The sequence below is a fragment of the Malania oleifera genome, chromosome 1, assembly GCF_029873635.1.
Source record: "Malania oleifera isolate guangnan ecotype guangnan chromosome 1, ASM2987363v1, whole genome shotgun sequence".
Classification (NCBI taxonomy): domain Eukaryota; kingdom Viridiplantae; phylum Streptophyta; class Magnoliopsida; order Santalales; family Ximeniaceae; genus Malania; species Malania oleifera.
In genome coordinates, this window is record NC_080417.1 from 81,186,679 (window position 1) to 81,207,418 (window position 20,740).

A 20,740-nucleotide genomic window follows, 5' to 3' on the forward strand; every position below is an offset into this window, starting at 1 on the left:
TTCTCGCCTGGGTACAACACCTCCATTCCCACACCAGTAAGCAAAGTCCCTCATTAATTCCTGAGTTCTTATAAGTACTGGACTTTTCTTTTCCACCCAAACTAAGTCCACTGATCCAGCCCACCTAGATTTTCTTGGCCCTGCAGGGAAGCAGGCTTCAAAATAAGGCTCCCCCCAGGCCCAATGTGTAACGTATAACTGATTATCCAATTCAAAAATATTCAGCCCAATTTTCACACCATTTGGTTTAGAAATAAAATTTTAAAATTTTAAATGAGATCTGGGTTTTGTTAAAGCACAAAAATCTCTCCCACCCCCCCCCCCCCCCCGCCCCCCCAATTTTTCCCTTTCCAAAGCCATGGTCTAGCCTTTCTGGATTTTCCGCTTGGTTTCGCCAGAATATCTCCATCTCCAATTGTAAGCAACTCCATTATTTACCGTCTCTGCATAGCTGGGCTCATTGGGTTGTCCATTATACACCATATTTATTCCTTCTCGCTCTGCTCTATACCAGCAGAGCTGCAGCGCATACAACAGACCCAGAATTTTTCAATTATTCCCTCACATTATGTCTCCATCCCCTTTCAGCAATTTGCAGAAACTCCAGCAACATGAGCCTTCCTGCCCTCTGGAATTCTCAAAAAAAATCTTCCCCTGAATACAGCAGTTTCTCAACAACGGCCATCCAACCAAATTTGTTTGACACAAATCAAATGATCAAAGAACCCCCAGGGAATTTCTTCTGCTTTAGCCATGGAAATTTAGTGTTCTGCATCAAAAACTCCAAAATCTGCTCCTTGCCCCATTGGACCTCGTTATCTAGCAGATCACAACGAAACAGCTTCCTCCAAAATTCTGAGAGCTCCCAACGACAGTATCCATTCAAAAGAGAATTGTTTTCTGTATATTTGAATGGGTTTGGACATTACAGACAGTCAAGTAATTCTTCTGTACCTTCTTCATCTCCTCATGATCTCTTCGAATGGATGATGAGAAGTTTCTCAGGGACAGACAAGTCTTCTGATAGCCAACGAAGGAAAGAAATGATGTACAAGAGGCTCTGGATCTTCAAAGATGAGTTTCTGGTGGAATATAAGTCCTCTGATATCCAGCGATTCTATTTGATGTTTGAAAAGCTTTAGACAATCGAGGCCAGGTTACTAATGGAAAGCAAAAGTTTCTTGATCTTAGCAATGAATATAGAAGAATTGATTGGTGATGCCCTAAAGCAGCTAGGTTTGATAACTATGAGAAGGGGTCAAACGACAGGATATTGGGAGAGGGAGAAGAAGTTGCTTGGGAGACTGACAAAATCCTCCGAGGGAAAATCCCACTTCCCAAAGTTATTCGCCCAACACCACAAGAAGGAATAATCGAATTAACCATTGGAGAATAATGGAGCCAAGGCCAGGGTCAGAAGACAAAATTTCATCTGCATCTGCTAGAAATCAGATTGCAGAGACTTCTAGAAGCTATTTAGTGCTAGTTCCAGCTTCAATTATTTTTCCTTTGCATTATATTTTTGGCTCTGTCATTGCTGGGAATCCTCTGAAGTGAGGAACAATCATTTTTTTACTCCTAGGACAGGGGAGCTAAACTTTTACACTGCATCACACCAGATCCCAGAGAAAAAAGAAAGTAGCAGTAGAATTACCATATAAAGAAACACCAAAGAAAGAGAAAAATATCAAAACATTACAATCACATGATGTGAATGAGTGCTCAAATCTGGCTCAGAAATGTAAACATCCATATCTATGTCCTTGTGCCTAGGTTGTAAGGAGTTCACAAGTCCAAAACCCCACATGTATGCCAAAGCATCACATATATGTCAACATCCACACATCACTGCAGCACAATGACTCCAAGAAAATGAAGTTAAAGGGATCACCTGCTTCTGCAATTAGTTTTATTAAGACACATCTAGTATGTTTTACAACAGGTTAAGGGGCCTTAGAGCTTTCCAGATAAAAAGCAACATATATTTGGATGTGTTTTATTAAGGCATATCTTGTATGTCTTTGAACAAAAGCATGCTAAATTGGGCTTATGGCTATGACCCCAGTCTATGCAGATGCCTGTTTTCAACATCTTGGGCATACAAAACTATCAATACCAGAAAGATTAGAAAATGGTACAATTTGCACCCACTCAGTACAAATGCAAGATAGAAAAATGATGAAGGAAAAAATGATGAAGGAAAAAAAAAAAAAAAACACTAACTAATATCAAGTGGCATCAACATTGAATCCCTCTTCCAAACATTTACAATGATTTAGGAACTCAAATACCTGAACATGAGATACATAGGACAAACCAGCAGCTTCAACAGTCAAAAGAAGTCCATGTAAAGACCAGATTTGTAATCCAGCAATTGAACTCTTGGCCAAGGAAGAAATTGAGCTTACTGTTGGAGGCACTAAACTTGATAGTGCCATTCCTCCTGCACTGTAACAAATCTAGATAAGATGAAATCTTCCACAACTTATACACAGAATAACAATTGAAGAGTACCAAAAATAGGCATGATATCCAAATACACAAGCATATAAAAGTCGGCACTCTGCATAGCCACGAGTAGACAAAGTTCTGATATGAATGCTTTGACAAAGTAACAACATAGAAACATATGGAATTTCCTTGTCTCATGAAATATCATAAATTTTATGACCATGGACAGAAAAAAGTTTCTAAATGACTATTAACAAAACTACATCAAGAAGGTTTTATTCAAAAAATTAGAATGAACTAAAAAAATAATATTCTTGATATAGTAACATTCTCAATATAGTTTTATTAATAGTCAGAGGATATTGTCCCAGATCGTGTAAAATGGGGCAAAAGGATTCATGTAACCGGTTCCACCTTGTAGGACTTACAGTTTGGTGTTGCCTGTTGTTCCTATTGTTGTTTTACTAGCTTTGAATAAAAAGACACTACTATTAGCCTGGGGAATTCCATGGAATACCTTGCAAATCTTACTAGACTTTACCAAGTCCTATTATGGTATAGATTTTGATACACTACATTAGGCATGTGCATAGATTAAATTATTGTCTTATTCCTCGGCACTAAAAAATATTTAAGCTTAACAGCAACACACAACATAGAACTTGCCACTGGGTGTAATGCTTAAACGATAGAACTTTTTAGCTATCTAACACTTGTGCATAGCTTTAATTTTGGGGAGTAGCCACTAAGCAAGAAAGGTAAAGGCTTAGGATCATTTCAAGAGAACCTTTCCTGGACCATACTTAGTAGGACAGCCATTGGTTAATGCCCTTTTTTAACACTTTTCTTTGTCACACTACACTTGACATCATCATTCAATATTTACGGATTGAATTATGATCCAGGTTGAATGACAAGACTCCAATTAAATTGATTGAGTTATAACTCAGAGAATAGCTTGGAATACTATGGACAAGATATGAAAATTTGAAACTGTTGTAGCATTTGATTTATTACTGCTATGGATTTTTTGAAATTTGGCAGATTATAAAACATTAACTTCCATTGGTTTAGAGATGTCATTACTGCTTGACCCCTCACTGAACCTATTCTAAAAAAATCTTCTGAGAAAATGTTAATTAATGAATTAACCTGGATCACTGGTTCAAATACTGATGGCACTTAAACTTGTTGCATTTCTTGCAGTTTAGTGTGTGATGCATTCCTTGCAGTTCGGTGTGTGACATTTGTGCAGCCCCATCAAGACCAGTTTGCTTGGGGGCACAAAATGGAAGAAGTATAAACTGATGTTTACCTGCGATGAATGCAGCCAAGTGCAAGAGCAATTGATCCAGCATAGGTAGAATCAGCCGCCCCAGTCAAATCACCAAGCAGCAATCTAGTCTGTTCAGCATATACAGTCAGGCTGGTATGCACGAATGCACACAACCAGAGAGAGAGAGAGAGAGAGAACTAAATTCACATAGAAAAATGGAAAAACGATACTTGACGAAGTTCATGACAGACCATTCTGGCTGTAAAGATATCATTTCCAAGGCGAGCTAGAAGACCAAGACCTTCTGCACATGCTCTACGCTGTGAAGCACATATGTCCCCTTCTGCAAGAATACCCTGTCAAAATGGAACAGAATAGTAGCTGATCTAGATCAATAACATGATATTTTAAAAGGTAAATTTCAGGATAAGAATCTAATTAACTAAAACTGCTCGTAAGCATAAAATAAAAATTATATATTAGAGGCTTCACAGCCACACCCTCTGTACCTACTAAATAGTTGAACTTGAGGCCCTAAAATAATATTTCAACACTTACCACCCCAACGGTATAACAAATCAAATAATTTATTATGGTCCTACATATTATATTTTAAATGCACTGCTGATGCCATCTGCCAGTGGATAAAAAACAGTTAAAATTTTAATAAAAAATTTAGCATCACTAAGCACAGAGGAATACTGTTACCAGAAATATAGCCTGAGCTGAATTTAGTATGTCCAATCCTAGGGTTCGGGGACGTAGACCAAGAAAATACTGCAGAACAAAATGAAATCAGGGACAAACTCCAAATAGCGTAACACCAAACGGTCAATTCTAAGAAAATGCATTAAGTACAAGAAAGCACCTTTAATCCAGCTACTAATCCCACACATATACTGGTTATGCAGGCTGAATGCCATGGTTGTTTTTTTCCAGCTTTTAGACATTGTTCAACTATGCCAAGAAGTGAAAGCATCCCACCACTATCCTGGAATGTGTAACTCCCAAGTGATCAAAAATTAGAAATCCACTTCAACTAGTATAAACAAGAAAGAAAAACGCTGGCCACAAATAACAATCACTTACTTGTGACGCAAACATTATTCCGAAACAGAGAAGCATCTGGTTCACCACCATCTTGCTTATGGTCTCCGGCTTCATGAACAGAGTCAAAATTAGCATTGGAGTTGAGTGAAACAAATAAAAACTTTCACAATTTGGATAGAGGAACTGGAAAACAGAAATCAATATGGCTCAAACTGAAAAGGAGAACAAAAAAGAAGCTTATATGCATATATTCAAGCCTTAGGGATAGAATAAACTTTGAATGGAATATAGTATCAACAGGGGCAAAAGCAAAAAAGAAAGACCCCTGGTACCAAATATCAAAATTAACTGGAGGCATAGTTGCTACAGATGCAAGATGCAACAAGGCAGAAAGTCAAGCAGTAACTTGGGCCCAAGAACACTCTGCAGAGCACAGGCATGCACCTTGGGAAAACAAGGTACACTTAAACACATATACAAAATGCTTAGATAATAATTTTTGTATCTGCAAACAAACTGTTACAAATATTAATATAAATGACACTAGTCAACTCTACCAAACTACTCTCTAGTGAGGCACAAATCTAGTTTTCAATGCATAATAGTCACTAAAGCATTCATTGACAATTAAGTTATTAATATAGAATTAATTATTATTAGAGGTTATTTAGGTCTTTTAGTATTATTATTAAGTGTGTTAGTATGTTAATTAGTGAGAGTTAGTAACAGTATTATTGTCATTAGAATGTATTTGATTTGTATTATAAATAGAGGGTGAGACCTATCTTCACGTTAGGTCATTCATTTAATCAAAATATCAACATGGTATCAGAGTGTGATCCAACCTAAACCCTATCATACTCAGCCGTCGCCAGAAAAAACCTTCCCGTTGCTGCCCTTCTCAGACCCACCTCCACCCTTCAATATTTCACAAAACCAACCATACAACCAAAAACCGAACCCTCTGAAGCCTACCCCCATAAAACCCCATCACCGGCAAGTATCCCACATGCCAGCCAAAGGCCAGAAATGCCAACCCCATGCGCTGGTGCATGCGAGAGTTTCTGGCCACCTTTTTCTTTTTTTTTTTCCCCCTCTGCCATGTTCTGATTCCTTCTCCACACTATATTATCAAGCTGTAGGGCATGCTTTTTGCTCAAAGATCCAACCTTTTTCGACCATGCACTCATGGTAATCTGGTAGTTGTTGTTCTGTGTTCATAAAGGCTTCTTTGTGAGTTTCTTGGGGCAGTGGCAGTGTTCATAAGTTAAGTTGTAAGGCTGTGGCAGTGCTATATTAGTTGGTAAGTCGTTCACCTCGTCCGTGGTTGTGTCGGTGCTTCACATAGTTTGTGATTGTCTTGATTAGTTTTGATTGTTCTTCTTGTTTGACATTGGTGTGGCTGCAAGTTTGTGAGTGTTGGGATGGAGTCTATGAATCCCAAAAACATGTTGAGATTTTGAAATAAAATTTCTTCCCTTGGACTTAATGTCATAACTTAGAAGCACTAAGAAAATTTTCAGATCCAACTAGACTATAAAGGACTGATAATTTGCCCAAGTCTAGAACCTCTATATTTGACCAAAGTTTGGCTAAGGCCTTAAAATATATTTTTAAGAAATTTATCCCTGCCTTTAATTTCTAATCATTTACCCAATTAATCTTTTGAAGCTTTGATTCTGAACGGAATTTTCAAATTTTATACTTGAAAAATATCTTGGTTTATTTCAGCCAACAGCTATACTTTTGAGGTGTGCATGGATTCGCTCAATTTGATGCTTAAGTTCTATTTCATTTGTGGGTTTTCAGTATAAAGAACTTAAGAAACACGTCCCAATTCTTTTGCCCAACAGATCAACCACCGAGGCTATATGCATGTTAAAAAAATTTTGACCTAGGTTTTTATTTTTTGATTGCAAAAGAAAAATATTAAGAGAGACAGGAGAGAATTTTAATCTAGAAGAGGACAAATGATAACACAAAAAATGAGAAGAGAGAGAGAGAGAACCAAAAAAATGAAATAAAATAAACCAAAAACAAAAAATCCCAAATTACGATAACCCTATTAAAGCCCTTCCCTTCATAATTGATGGAGCACTAGGAACTTGCTAGTTCCACTAACCTTACGTTGATTCCCTTTTAGCTCCATCCAAACGAACTTAATTCCTTTAAGGATCAACCAGCCAGATTCCCATATCATCCAGAATTTTTTTTAGCACCAACTTCTTGCTAACTAACGTCCTCCACCAGAGTAACACATTCCTACATTGATTAATAACAGCTAAGTCTACGTCCAAAGCCCCTTTTCAAAGACAGAGACATCCTCCAAAACTTTAAGTGGAGAAGGAAGCACGTAAGTAATATTCCCAAGAGCTTTGGAAGACAGAAATGTAATCCAAATTTTCGCCAAACTCATCCAACAAAAGACATCACAAGAAAAATCACTACCACATTGACTATCCTCTTCCAAAATATTCCACTGTTTCTTTTCCTGCTGAAAGTTATTTCCTCCTTTATCTAAATCAGATTTAGAACAATTATGAGACTTCCCCAACATAAACTTTCCAGCATCATCTATTTTTAAAATTTTCCTCCCTGCATTTTTGAGTTCATAAAATTGCTAAGAAGCAATGCTTATACACACCTTCAAATCCACTGCCTTTTACAATCATTTCCACCCTTGATTTCCCCAATAATATCCACCACCTTGGGCATGACCCATTGCCAAGACCTTTCTCATTATGCCCTCCATCTGAATGCAACTCCTGCACCACTCAAGTAATCTTAACCATTTCATAACAAAAATTATTGGACAATTCCACAATAAGATCATCATTACCAATATTAATACTTGATGTCTCAGCATTGATCATTAACAGGTCACATGGTTTTTATTGACCAAGAGAATGCCTATAATTGAGTACCTACTATCTAGATAAGTTTTACGGTGGTTCAGAAAGGAAAAACAAAAAGAGGAAAGTTTGTAGGTATATACAGGTTGTTAAGGACATGTACAATGGGACAATAAATAATATTAGAACTACATGGGGAGAGCTCAAGAGAATATTCAATCACAATAGGCATACATAAGATTCTGCCTTGAGTCCTTATCTTTAGCTTTAGCTATGGATAAAATTTCTTGACATATCAAAAGATGAGGTACCATGGTGTATGTCATTTGCAAATGATATCTTGATTGATCAAAAGGTATGAAAGCATCTAAGTATGAATTATGGAGATGACATTTAGAAAATAAGCATATGCAAGACTATGCCTGAAATGCAATTTCAGTCATTCTAGAAGGAATAGTAGAGAATTTTAAACATGAGGATCAAGAAATGCGTGGTGCGAGTATAAGAACCTAGGATCTATCATGCAGGCTAAAGCCGAGAAGTGCTCCAGGCATGTTGTGTAATCATAGACTAATCTTGAAATTAAAAAAGGAAAGTTCTGTACAATGGCTATAAGGCCAGCAATGCCATATGATCAGAATGTTAGACAACTGAAAAAAAACTTATCCAAAGGATAAACATTGCAGAAATGAGAATACTAGGATGGATGAATTGTGTAATTCTAGAACATAAAATGTCATATCTGTTGTAAGCTAGCTATAGAAAGATAAAAGGGTGATTAAAATTTATTGTTAGTGGAAGGGGAAGGGGTAGATATACAATAACTTAGACTGAGATAGTAAGGATTTGATACCACTCCAATCTCTTAAGGACTAGCCATAGAGAATGAAAGTTTCTCCACAGCCCCAAAATTTCAAACTTATTAGCTTATAGTATAATTATACTCTTATTTTTAACATAGTATCCTCCTCTGTTTCTTTTTTAATAATAAAAGAGCAGATGTGATCCTGTTACATGGTACTTCAGGAATTAAAAATACCAGGCCAAAACTAACTGTAGAATGGGGAATCCTCTTTCTATTAGTAATAGAAGACAGATTTGCCCTCAATTGTACAGAATGGCAAAAGAGGATCCAAGTAATTCACTGACCTAGTAAAATTTAAAAGCTTTTTGTTGTTGCTTGTAGTCTATAGAACTGTTATAACATGCCTTCCTGGTTTCTTTCCTTATTCTTTTATCTCCTAATTTCACTTGTATTAATATTGTTTTGAAACTTTCAATGCAAAACAGCATAGAAATAGAATGGGATCACCCAAGCCTAACAGTGCTACACAGGTAGATTAAACAACTTGTCCCATATGGAGAATCCTCTCTACAACAAACCCAGGACAAAAAAATCCATAGAAGATATCAAGCACAATAACAGAATTTTCATCCTTTTTTCTCAAATGCTTCTCTTTATTCATGTTCATTTCTTCGCTTTTTTTTTTCCAATTCCTTAATCTAACAGAAGGAATATTTATTATTTGGACATTTTTTTTAAACCATACGAGTGATGATTATTCTGCATTTGGTTGCCTCTCAACAGTCTCAACCAGAAACATTCCTACCTGAGGAAAAGTAGCAAGTTCACCATCCCATACACAATGCATAAGGCCATCCTTTCCACCTTGAAAAGCACGAAGTTCATCTTCAAACCAGTCCCTGAATAAGCAGAACGAAGAAGCATACAATCATTTATTCTTCAGGGGAATAAAATGAAAATTTTGTTGGAACACATTTTGGGGAATGAACTTGCATAATTTAATCAAGATGCCTAATGCAACATAGACCAAACATTTATAGACATTTGCTAGAAGTCTAACAACAAACTACAAGACTGCTAAATATCTTAAAAATCAAAAAAAAAATAAAATAAAATAAAAGAGGATTGAAAGCCAAGCACCTTCCAGGAATCCATGGACCCAACCATGCATCTCTCTTATCTAACAGCAACCTCAAACAAGAGCTTTCCTCACATCCAGATGCATCCCTGTTAATTAATACCAAAACTAATGAAAATCAAACAAGTTGGTTGTAGTGAAAGAAAGAGGGGAGAGTTCTAACAAAAAATCTTATTTCAGAAAATTTGAGTAGTCAAATAAAAGTGAGATATTTAAAACATATTGATCCTCAGGATAATAAGAGTAATTTTAAAAACTTACAAAACAAAGGAAAGAAAATATCAAAAATTACGTATGGCTAATCATTACCTGAAGGGAGTAGTGCATAGTTTAATAATCTGGGGGTGATCAGTTTTGTATGCCATTGGATCAGAAAGGGACTGATAAGCTACTAACGTTCTGATGATAAAGACATCCATTGCAGGCTTCACATTAGGCAGTTCTTTGAGTGCTACAAATGATATATAGGATAAAGCCCTGCACTCATTTATACATTAAAAATTTATGACTGTCACTGAACAGAACCCTGAATACAGAAGTCAAACAAATCATAAGCCAAGAATGAAAACCAGATTGAACGATACAAAAGAAGCTTTCTATATATCAATCATACCTGCTAAGGTATACTACCACTGGTTGCAGTAAAATCCCATAGCTCGCAGTGTCAGGCAAAACAAAGCATCTCACAAATGCCGCAAGTGCATCAATTGCAGCAGACCACACACTACAGGAGAAGGGAGGAAATTAAAGATGAAGCTTAATAACAAAGCAGTTTCAACCATATTTAAACATATCAATCCACTGACATTAGACTCAGTGCCTACAAAGAAAAATGAGTAATTTGAGTTTCAAGAAATTACAGATGACCCCCAGTCGCATGGGGGCTGTGTGCAACAGGTGTTACATTCATTCATTGGGACAGTGCAAATAATTTCTCAACCAAAGTTATCAAGAAGAACTTTGTCATAGCACCAACACTTGAAGCCTCATCAGGACAGAGATGATTAAACTGTAGAATCACATTTCATGCAAGAATGCTTGGCTTTAAGAAGCTGCATGTTGCTTTTGTGTGAAAGAATGCAATGACCGTGATTGGCTTTGAGTACAGACAGTCTAACAACCTTTTTATGCTCGTGGTCAATAGGATTGCATAGAGGTTGAAAATATGGAAAGATAAAGTACACTTCAAGGAAAAATTGAACTGCTGAGGAAGACATATTGAGGTGAACAATTACACAAGAGCTTATCAAAGGGGTCTAGGATGGGTTATCACCATTCTTTAAGCTAACAGGAATGGGTTTAATTCGTATAGATAGGAGTATGATCCAGAATGTATTTCCAAGTATGCAGGAAAATGTAGTTCTTTAGTGGTCTTTGATAGTAAGGAATTTCTTCTATTTTTTTATTAGTAAAGAGAAATTTGTCATTTGCATCAATACCACCTTTGTCACTCTTGTTCCAAAGAAAGTTGAGGCTGTTAACATCAAGGATTTCAGCCCTATTAGCTTGGTGGGGAGCATTTATGAAATCATTGCCGAAGTCCTAGCCAAGAAGATCAAAAAAACAATACCAGAAATCATTGGTCAGTATCAGCATGCTTTTGTGGCTGGAAGGCAGATTATGGATGCTGACCTTATTGCTAATAATGTGGTGGATGCTTATCGGAAGGAGGGAAAAAGGGGAGTAGTGTGCAAACTGGATATGGAGAAAGCATTTGAGCATGTCAACTGGAACTTCCTTCTTTATCTCCTCAGGAAAATGTGCTTTGGGGAGCTTTGGTGTAGTTGTATTGTTTGATGCATCAAAACTCCAAGCTTCTCAGTGCTCATAAATTGCAGCCCTTACTGATTTCTTCGCTCCTCGAAAGGCTTGAGACAAGGAGATCCCTTGTTCCCATATTCTGTTTATTTTGGTTACGGAGGTGCTAAGCAAGGGCAGAGCTACATAGGATAGAGTGTGGGCAAATGCCCCCACTCAATCTCAAAAATATGAATATTTTATATGGAAAATAAAATTTTTCCCCACTAAAATTTTTATATTGCTCCTACCATACCCCAACTACCCTCAAGTACAGAGGAAGAAAAGCCCCTAGCCTCTGCCCCTGCAGAGGCTGTGAAGGCAGCAGCAAAGTCAGTGTACTGCTCCATTTGGAAGGCTTGTACTCTAACTGAAAAATATTTTCTAATAGTTATGATATTTTAATATTCTATTGTGCAGCCATGTATATGTATGGCAGTGTACATAGCTTAAAACAGAAAACTGCCCCTCTCTATGCACATGGTAGGCTCTTTTTATACATTAATGAAACATCTAATCTCAACAAGAGATTTGTTTCCATAATAATAGGGATAGCTATCTTCTATAAATCAAACCATTAAAAAAAATTTTTTTTTTAAAAATTCAAAAAATATGACATTATGTAGTGCCAATATTTAATATGACATTTATTTATTTTCATTACTTAAATATTATGTTTAAATCAATGTTCTAGCAATTTTTTATAATAAATAATTTTAATTTTTTTTCATGGAGTGCAAATTGTTGCCCCCCACTACAACAAGGTTTTGGCTCCGACACTGGTGCTAAGCCTCATGCTGATGAAAGCTACTGAATGAGGGCTCTTTAGAGGTCTCAAGGAGGGCAAAAATGGAAGGCTAACAGAAGTTTCTTGTCTCCTTTTCACAGATGATACTATCATTTTTTTATTTTTTTCGTAAATATGATCCCCTTCATATATCCTCAACCTTCGATGCATTTTTTTAGGGCTTGAGGTTGTCTCAAGCTTGAAAGTCAACCTTGTTAAAAGTGATCTTATTCCAACTTGAGGATAAGGGTTGGATAACACACAATAGTAGGGAACCCTATGGAGTGGGAGTTTGGAAACTCATCAGCAATGGATGGGATGATCTGTTTTTTTCCAATTTCAAAGATTTCCAGTGGGAAATGGGGTCAATGTTTACCTCTGGCAGGATGTGTGGCATGAGAACAATAATCTTAGATCTGTCTTTCCTTCCATCTACAGCTTGTCTTGTGACAAAAATGCCCTTATCAGTCACACCATCTCCAAATCACTGATCAAGGAATTTTCTGGAATGTTCCTTTTACTAGGAATGTGGCATATTGGGAACTTCATGCACTCTTTTTGACTTTTACAGAAATCTCTATAATTTTCGTTACCAAAACATCCCCAATGAACCAGAATGGGCTTTTGACAAAAATGGTTTTTTCACTATAAAATCTTTCTAAAAAAGAAGCTCTCCTTGATGGGAGCAAATTGCAACAACTCCCCTTGGATTCATATTTGGAGGACAGCAGCCCCCTTAAAGGTTGTCTTTTTTGTCTGAGAATCCACACATGGAAATATCTTAACCCTTGACAATCTGCAGAAAGGGGGCTTACAGTCACAAATAGATGTTTTCTTTGTATGGATGATGCAGAATCAGTAAACCACATTTTTCTCCACTGCCCCTGGACAAGGAACTTGTGAAATATGGTTCTACCCTTGACTGGATATAAGTGGGCTACTGCAACTTCCGTTGGAGGGGAAATTTGGGCTTGGAAAGGCATCAGAGCCACCAAGGAGAAGCAAAAGGCTTTGAATGTCATCCCTCTCACCATATTGTGGTGTGCTTGGAAAGAAAGAAATATAAGAGAGCCTTCAAAGATACAGCTACACCGATTCAGATTTGCATAGTGCAGTGGATTGCTGTTGTTTCCAGCTAGCCTAGTGGGCAAATTGTCAATGATCTTAATGTAATCCTTGATGCTTACGACACTCTTACCTCAATGGTTCCTATTACAGGTGATCGTGTTTCAGTCTGGTCCCTATGGCTAGATAAAGGTTCAAGCCTTCATGGGGTTTGCTAATGAGGGGTACAGATGGATTTATTTGCTTGAGACTGCTAAGAGGGAGACAAATCTTATCCCTAGAGAGAGTTTGAGAGAAAGATCAGAGTTGCTCCATTCAAGTTCTAGAACATGAAACGGCAACAGAGTGGTCGGAGTTCCTTACAGTATAGAAGAAGAAATCCAGTAAGTGAGGTCCCAAGAGTAGAGAAGAGATTGGATTGCATTGTTGTGATTGTGGCTCAAATACTATTTGCAGCGTGCTTCAGCAACTGTCAAAAAGGATGTGTGCCAAAGTCCTTTCCCAACCTCTGGCAAAGGGCTTGAATTGTTCCAATTAGGCATCACTTTAGAACAGCAGTTGTGATTTTTTTGCAAGAAACCAGGATAAGGTTCCAGATTTTCAGGGAAGAAGATCTGATGAGGGGGTCTACTTCAGCCGTTCAAATGTTATTTTCTGAATAAGCTTACATTATCAAAACGGAAAAAGTCTTACTGGCTGTTTGTTTAGACTTAAAAGCCTTAAAATAGAGGCTGGGTTCTTAACAGTCTAAATATTAAGTGAACAGTATATTTGTTTGGGCTTTGAATGGGTACTGCCCTCTGACCAAATTAGGATTGGCCCCTTTGCTCATTCGATCAGCACCAAGTATTCGCCACATTCCTCTCTTCTCTCAAACTCCACACATAAGTACACAGCTCCTCGATCACTCTATTTGCAAGCACAGCAGTGGCATGGAACTCGCCATGAAATACATATGGAACTCAAATCCTGGCATCCAAAGCCAAAGCAGGAGTTGTTTGTCAAAGATGACAAAGAACATCAGGAAATCACTGGAGTTCGACATGCAGGTGCAGAGGTCGAGCTCTGTCAACTGAAATTCCTTACTCATTCTCGCTCTCTGGGATTTCAACTTTTCTGTTGATAATGCTGATGACTATGCCATTGGATGAACCAAGGGGTAATCACGTGAAGTAGTCACATGGGCCTGATTCCCCTCAGTAGTGAAATCCATTAACAAAAGCTCCTTTGCAGATTTGTGTTTTTTTCTATGTATAGTAAGAAGATAGCTGAGGTACTTACAGATTGTAAATTGTGCAAAGGAATTGAAGAAGTTATTTGTAAGAAAGGAACCATGAATCGGACATCTCCCAGGTGTCATGGTTATTCTATTTTTTTTCTTTTTATTGGACTGCTATGATTATGTTCCAAATGAATTTTGTCAGTTTAAGATGCAAAGTCATCCAAATGGATATATATATATACATGTATACAAGCAAAACTTTTTTAAGAATATAAGCATGTTAACATTTGCATAAAAGGAAAATATTATTTATTATGGTAGATGGTATGTTATTCATTATAACTGGTGGGTCTAATTTTAAGTCTATTTATTTACTACTGAATATTATTTTTTACTTTCTATGACATTTGTACTAAAAGAAAATATTCTTAAAGAAAATTATTTTTATATTTTATATTTGAGACATTATTTTAGCTATAATAAAAAACTAAGATTTTTGAAAATGTTTTAATATTTTTAAGGAACATTTTTGCCCTCGACAATTATAACAATTAAAACAAGAAAGCCGCATATTCAGAAGTTAGTTACCTAATGACTGAAACAATTCAGCATTCAGATTCAAAGGCTTGTCCTAGTTATATTCAGAACCTAATTCACAGATTTAGAACTGCATTCAGTATTCAGCACTTAATGCTTAATTATCAAACGACCCCTTAGTCCCCATGTGAAACATTGTGCGAGAAATCCACAAGTCATTAAAGCGACCAAATCTTAAGTACAGCAACCAGTTTTCAGAGCAAGAATTGAAGCATAACACAATTTTTTAGCAAAGAATACAGGACATGCTGATGAATCATCTTACCATATTCCAGAATTAAGGTCTCCAATATCATTGAGTTGATATTCAGGATTTCCGCTGAACAAAGAAGCCCACAGTGAAAGAATATCAAAAACCTGATCTTCAAGCTCCTGCATGTATCAAAAATATTACATTAATAAGCCAAAATGTAGTAATGTATGCAAAAATGAGGGCTAAGAGATGCCAGAACCTCCTTTGGCATGGATGCTAACAGTGATGCCAAAAGCAACCACCCAGCTTCTTTTTCAACTGTGGCAGCAGCAGGGTTCCGACTGCATTCTGTCAGCATTCTCTTTGAGACTTCAAGAACTAATCTGGGCAATCTGAAAACAGCAACACAATGAATGTTCCCACTCTAAGTGCCACAGCACCAGAGAAAACCAAGTCACATGCATAACAATCAATGAGGTCATTACATGCTATCCAGGATGATGACCCCAGGGATGTGAACTGCTATGTAATACGTGATATATTAGTGTGTACATGGAAGGCTATTTTTTGGCGTGTACGGCACTGTGCAGGTGGGAATTGAACAGAAACATGTAATATAAGAAGTGCAATAAAAGTTGAAGACAAGAAGAAATCAAAATCTTATGGTACAGGCTATTTTAAGGATTCTGCTTTCAAAATGTCATCAGAGACTGGAGGGCTTCATTTAGATGATGTAGTTTTCCCTTTCATTTTCCTTATTCAGGACTAGTTCTCCTTTCCTTTTATCTTTTTCTTCTTCTTATTAATAAAATTTATTTTTCTATAAAAAAAAAAAAAGAAAAAAAAAAAAGATACTTTTTTTAATCTACAACCAAATAGATCCAGATCCACTTATAGAATATTTCTAACTCACAACAGTCAACATCTGGAATCAAGAGAAGATGGAATTAGTAAATTTATTGCTAGCCATAAAAACATTTAGGCCAAGTCAGATAGAACTTGTTCATCTAAGCTCAGGTTGAGATGATGGCTCAAATCCACTACACCAGAGTTTGGACACTTATAACTCTCAAAATGCTTGTTGTACGACCCTAACCCATGGTTTTGATTTGTGCTTGTGAACTAAGAGGTATGGTCAGTTAACCTGGATGCATCTGTCCAATTGTCATGGGGATGGTTTCATTATATCTCTATGATGTTGTGGTTGGTCCAGATAGTTTTGAATCTTTTGATTGTGGTGTTCTTGAATCTAAGATGTATGATCACTAGATCCCTAGTGGTTACTCTCATATGTGACTGAAAATACTTTGGAGAATGACTCCAGGGGATACACCAGGGGTGGGCCCTACCTCCCCTGATATCTTGATATATACTAAGTGAGCAATCCTTAGGCATGCTCAGAGGTGGGTGGGGTTCCTGACACCCTCAAAGGGTGTCTTGTGCTTCTGTGTGGGATTGGGAGTCCCACGGACAACTCATTTGGGAATGGGATCGCGCGAGTCCCTCTGGCCCAAAGGTTTGGGTGCACGACCTTCTTAGCCATCGGCTACACAGTTGGGTGGTATTATCTAAGACCTCGATTGTATTAAAGCAATGAGAGTTACACTGAGTACTAATGGAATGTGAGTTATTTCCCTTATCGTTTGAGTCTGGGTTCTTTAGTGATGACCTTAGTTGGTTCAAGTGTCATCATGTCATGAGACTTAACCACAACGTTAGACACTTGAGTTTTTCCTTGGATAAAGATGGGTTTAGATGGGCTGGAGACTTGGCGTTCTTGCCACCTCAGAGGCATGACTTGATGACACTTTAGGAGGATTTTGGCAAGGGTGATTCCTGTTCAGCCATTGTGAACTCCACATCTGTGACACTTGTCTTTTTGCCAAATATAAAAGGTGGTCTACATCTTTTTGGAAAACCTCAAGGGAGATCTATTAAATTTTTGAAAACTCGAGGGAGGTGTCTCTTTTCACAAAAACTCAGGTGAGGTCAATGCCTTTTATCCTTCTATTTATTACATGAGCAAATAATCTTGAAGAAACATCCACAAGGTATAACAAGCAAGAATCTCAAAAAATTAAATGCATTATATGATGAAAGCATTACCTAGCAGGATATCCAAGAGGTAACTTTGGCGAAATGGTCACCAAAGCTGCCAAAACTGTAGCTTGCCCATGCAAAGAATCGAGCTCAACTTTCAAACTGCTTCCCTATAGCAATATGCAGGAGCCATTTGTACTAATTATTATAAACTCTTTAAAAAATTACAGCAAAGAACATTCCAATATTAACCCTTCCATGATCCACTGAACGGATTCCTGGACATATAAGACAGTTAAAATACTAACTTCATCGTTTTGAAACAAACAGATGGTGGGGCTTGAAAACCAACTCACATGCGCACTTTATGGCCCAAGAATCACCAATACAACCATCCATTACATTATCTCAGTTACAAATCTTGACAAATTCATTTACGTTCCAAGCTCATATCCAAGGTCTTAAATTTCGATTTCGACTCAAATTTCGAAGCTCCAAAAGTGGGGAAATTTCGACAAAAATTTCGATGTCGATTTCGATTTTGATTTGAAAAAATAACGGAAATTTGTAATAAAGCATGGAATTCTTTGTGAAACTTTAGAAATGGTTAACAAACACAATAATATAAGTTTTAGAACTAATATATTACAAATTAAATACATCTATGTTTTGTATAAGGTGGAAAAGTTGCAAAATAGTATGTGTATCAAACATATTTGTAAGATAATGTACATTATATGTATTCAATTAATACAAATGAAATTCATAAATCGTTTAAATATTATTTATTGTACAAATAATGATAATATAGACATGAATGGTTAAATAAAATGTTAATGTAAGTTTATTTTTTCATATAATTTCAAAAGCACTTGTAATAATCTTTTGTTTCAATAAAATAAATAAAATATATTAAGATAGAAATTTCACTTCACTCCTAAATTTCTCATTTGAATTCTGACGAACTTTCATCGTATAGTTAAAATTTCATCAAGTTTCGCGAAAATTTCGAGATTTCGATAAATTTCGGATGATTCGTTGAGATTTCGACTGAAATTATGCAAGACGGAAATTGATTGCCATTTCGATTTCTAGGGTGACGGAGATCGAAAATTTCAACGGAAATTTCGACAATTTCGCGGAAATTTAAGACCATGCTCATATCTTCAAGCAAAAACAAATCAATAAATAAACATAAATAAAACATGTACCACAAAAGTTTAATCCTTCATATGAATTAGCATACTTAAATTACAAATTTACATTTTTTTATAGAAATTACAAGTACATAAAGGAATTGAAATGGAAGTCCATTTTAATTACAAATTTACTGATCATGATGCGTTGGAAGATAAGTTAAGCTGCAGACACAACCAGTGAAATTTGTACTTCTTGTATAATTGTAAGGGACCAAGATTTTGCTCAATAATAAACAATATTTGCATAGCATTAAATATAAACAATTAAAAAATGTGAGGAAAACAAAGGAAAAGCTCTTTAATACTTAAAAAGTAAAAAGTACATCCAAATTTGGGATAACTATCATCAAATTAAACTAGTGAGTCAAACAATGAAACTTTGAGAAGTAATTGAACAAAGACTAAGGTTAGAAATGATGGTTCCAAAATATCAGTTTGGTCAATTGCATGTGTCATTAACTAAAAGCTATACATCTACTGAGAAGATCTGGACAAGTTCAGGGAAAAGAAGAGGTACTAGCACATGGAATTTTTGATAGGGTACCTAGGGAAGTTGTATGGTGGCTGCTAGAAAAAAGGGAGTATGCAATAGGCATATTGATGTCATTAAGGGTATGCATGATACAGCAATGACTAGCGTTGGGACTAATCTATGGAATTTCCAAAAACAATAACTATACATCAAACATCTACTTTGAATCCTTACTTTTCGCAATATGGATGCATGAACTAACTAGGAGTATCCGAAATGTTGTTCCATGGGATGTATGTCATTTGCACATCATATAATGTTGATTGATGAAACTAGAGGTAGAGTAGAATATAAGTAAGTATTATTTTCTCCCTTGTGACCGGTTCATCATGGGTTCGAGTTCAAGGAAACAGCTTCTCTGCATAAAAGCAGAGGTAAGGTAGCGTACACTCTGACGACTAACCCCTACCCACGCAAACGGGCAGCCTTGTGGCCTAGGGACACCCTTTTTTTTTATTAGCAAAAGAAATTTCATCAATAGGGAAAGAAATTACAGGAGGGAGAATAAGATATCTCCCAACAAAAATTTGGAACAAACCAAAAAAAGAAAGAACTAAGAACAACAAAAAGAGAAAATCATCAGCCAGCAAGTTCCTCCAGCCTCTTTGTATATCCAGAAAGTTGCACCCCTAAAAATTCTAAACCTGACACACCACAAAGAAGCATATACTGAATCTTTTCCCCTACCAGTGTGCATTTTAACTTCTCCCCAGAAAATATCCGTGCATCACACTACAGCTAGAGGTGTACAGAAATAAATCGAACGGTTAGGCATTTCAGTTTGGTCTTTTGATTTCAGTTTTACAAGAAAACCAAACCGAAAAACTGATCTATAAACTGACCTACAAACACTTGGACATTTATATATTTTAACATATTCCTAAATATAATTTCTATATACTTTTTAACATGGCAATTTCTTTATTTTATGTGGAACAATAGCAAATACAGTTCTACTGCTCAAAGGAAAGGATGAGGTTTCTATAAATAAGGAGAGGCCCTCCAACTTTGCTGATTTTCAAAGTGGCAAATGGAATGAAGGACGGAGAAGACATGCCCAGGACGCCCAGCTGACGACCTGCTTTTTTGTATTGACGGGAGCCTTTGTCCCACATCACCCCAAAGAAAGAAGAGAAGACCCTTCATCCTATTATAAAAGAACAACCCCTCAGTTGTCAAGTTGTACTTGCATTTAAGATAGATCAGAGCCCTCGTCTTCAACCCAATAGTATGCAAAATGTTGAGTCATGTTAATGCGGGCTTGATGCTTAGTTGAAGCGTATAAGTCCAGTTCTTAATGTTTAAAGCTTCACAAAACCCAAAAATAACCAAACTGAACTGCTAAACTTGGTTGTGAGCTTCGGTAGAGCTGATGGTTTACAGATCAGTTTCGGTCTTAATATTCCAAAACTGAAATTTTTTGTTTGGTTATCAGTTTTGGGAAATATCAAACCGAATGAAACTGATTACAGCCCTATCTACCGACATAAACCCCATAAGACAACAAATATGCCACACTTCCACAATGCTACCCTATCATTCCTTTTTCCAAAACCTGCAATGGATGAGCTAAAAAATCTTCCACCGAAGAAGGACAAACCCAACTCTCTTCCATGATACCAAACAATTGTTCCAAATCCTCCAAGAAAATTCACAATGCATAAGAATATGGGATGCTATATCGAAATTCCTATAACAAAGCATGCAAACATCTAGAGAGAGAGCCTTCAAAGGTC

General features: G+C 36.6%; 1 protein-coding gene across 2 annotated transcripts in view; it reads right to left on the minus strand.

Moving 5' to 3' along the window:
• Positions 1–20,740, minus strand: part of LOC131145049 (protein SWEETIE) — a 146,930-nt gene that overhangs the window by 75,595 nt on the left and 50,595 nt on the right. For both annotated transcript variants that reach the window (XM_058094101.1, XM_058094092.1), the window contains exons 13-25: positions 17,340–17,443; positions 15,493–15,625; positions 15,306–15,412; positions 10,186–10,296; positions 9,882–10,049; positions 9,575–9,661; positions 9,240–9,333; positions 4,817–4,885; positions 4,596–4,718; positions 4,436–4,504; positions 3,979–4,083; positions 3,767–3,855; positions 2,292–2,448 (exon numbers count right to left, since the gene is read on the minus strand). In XM_058094101.1, the coding sequence (XP_057950084.1) occupies positions 2,292–2,448; positions 3,767–3,855; positions 3,979–4,083; positions 4,436–4,504; positions 4,596–4,718; positions 4,817–4,885; positions 9,240–9,333; positions 9,575–9,661; positions 9,882–10,049; positions 10,186–10,296; positions 15,306–15,412; positions 15,493–15,625; positions 17,340–17,443 (1,416 nt within the window). The remainder of the gene's footprint in view (positions 1–2,291; positions 2,449–3,766; positions 3,856–3,978; positions 4,084–4,435; positions 4,505–4,595; positions 4,719–4,816; positions 4,886–9,239; positions 9,334–9,574; positions 9,662–9,881; positions 10,050–10,185; positions 10,297–15,305; positions 15,413–15,492; positions 15,626–17,339; positions 17,444–20,740) is intronic.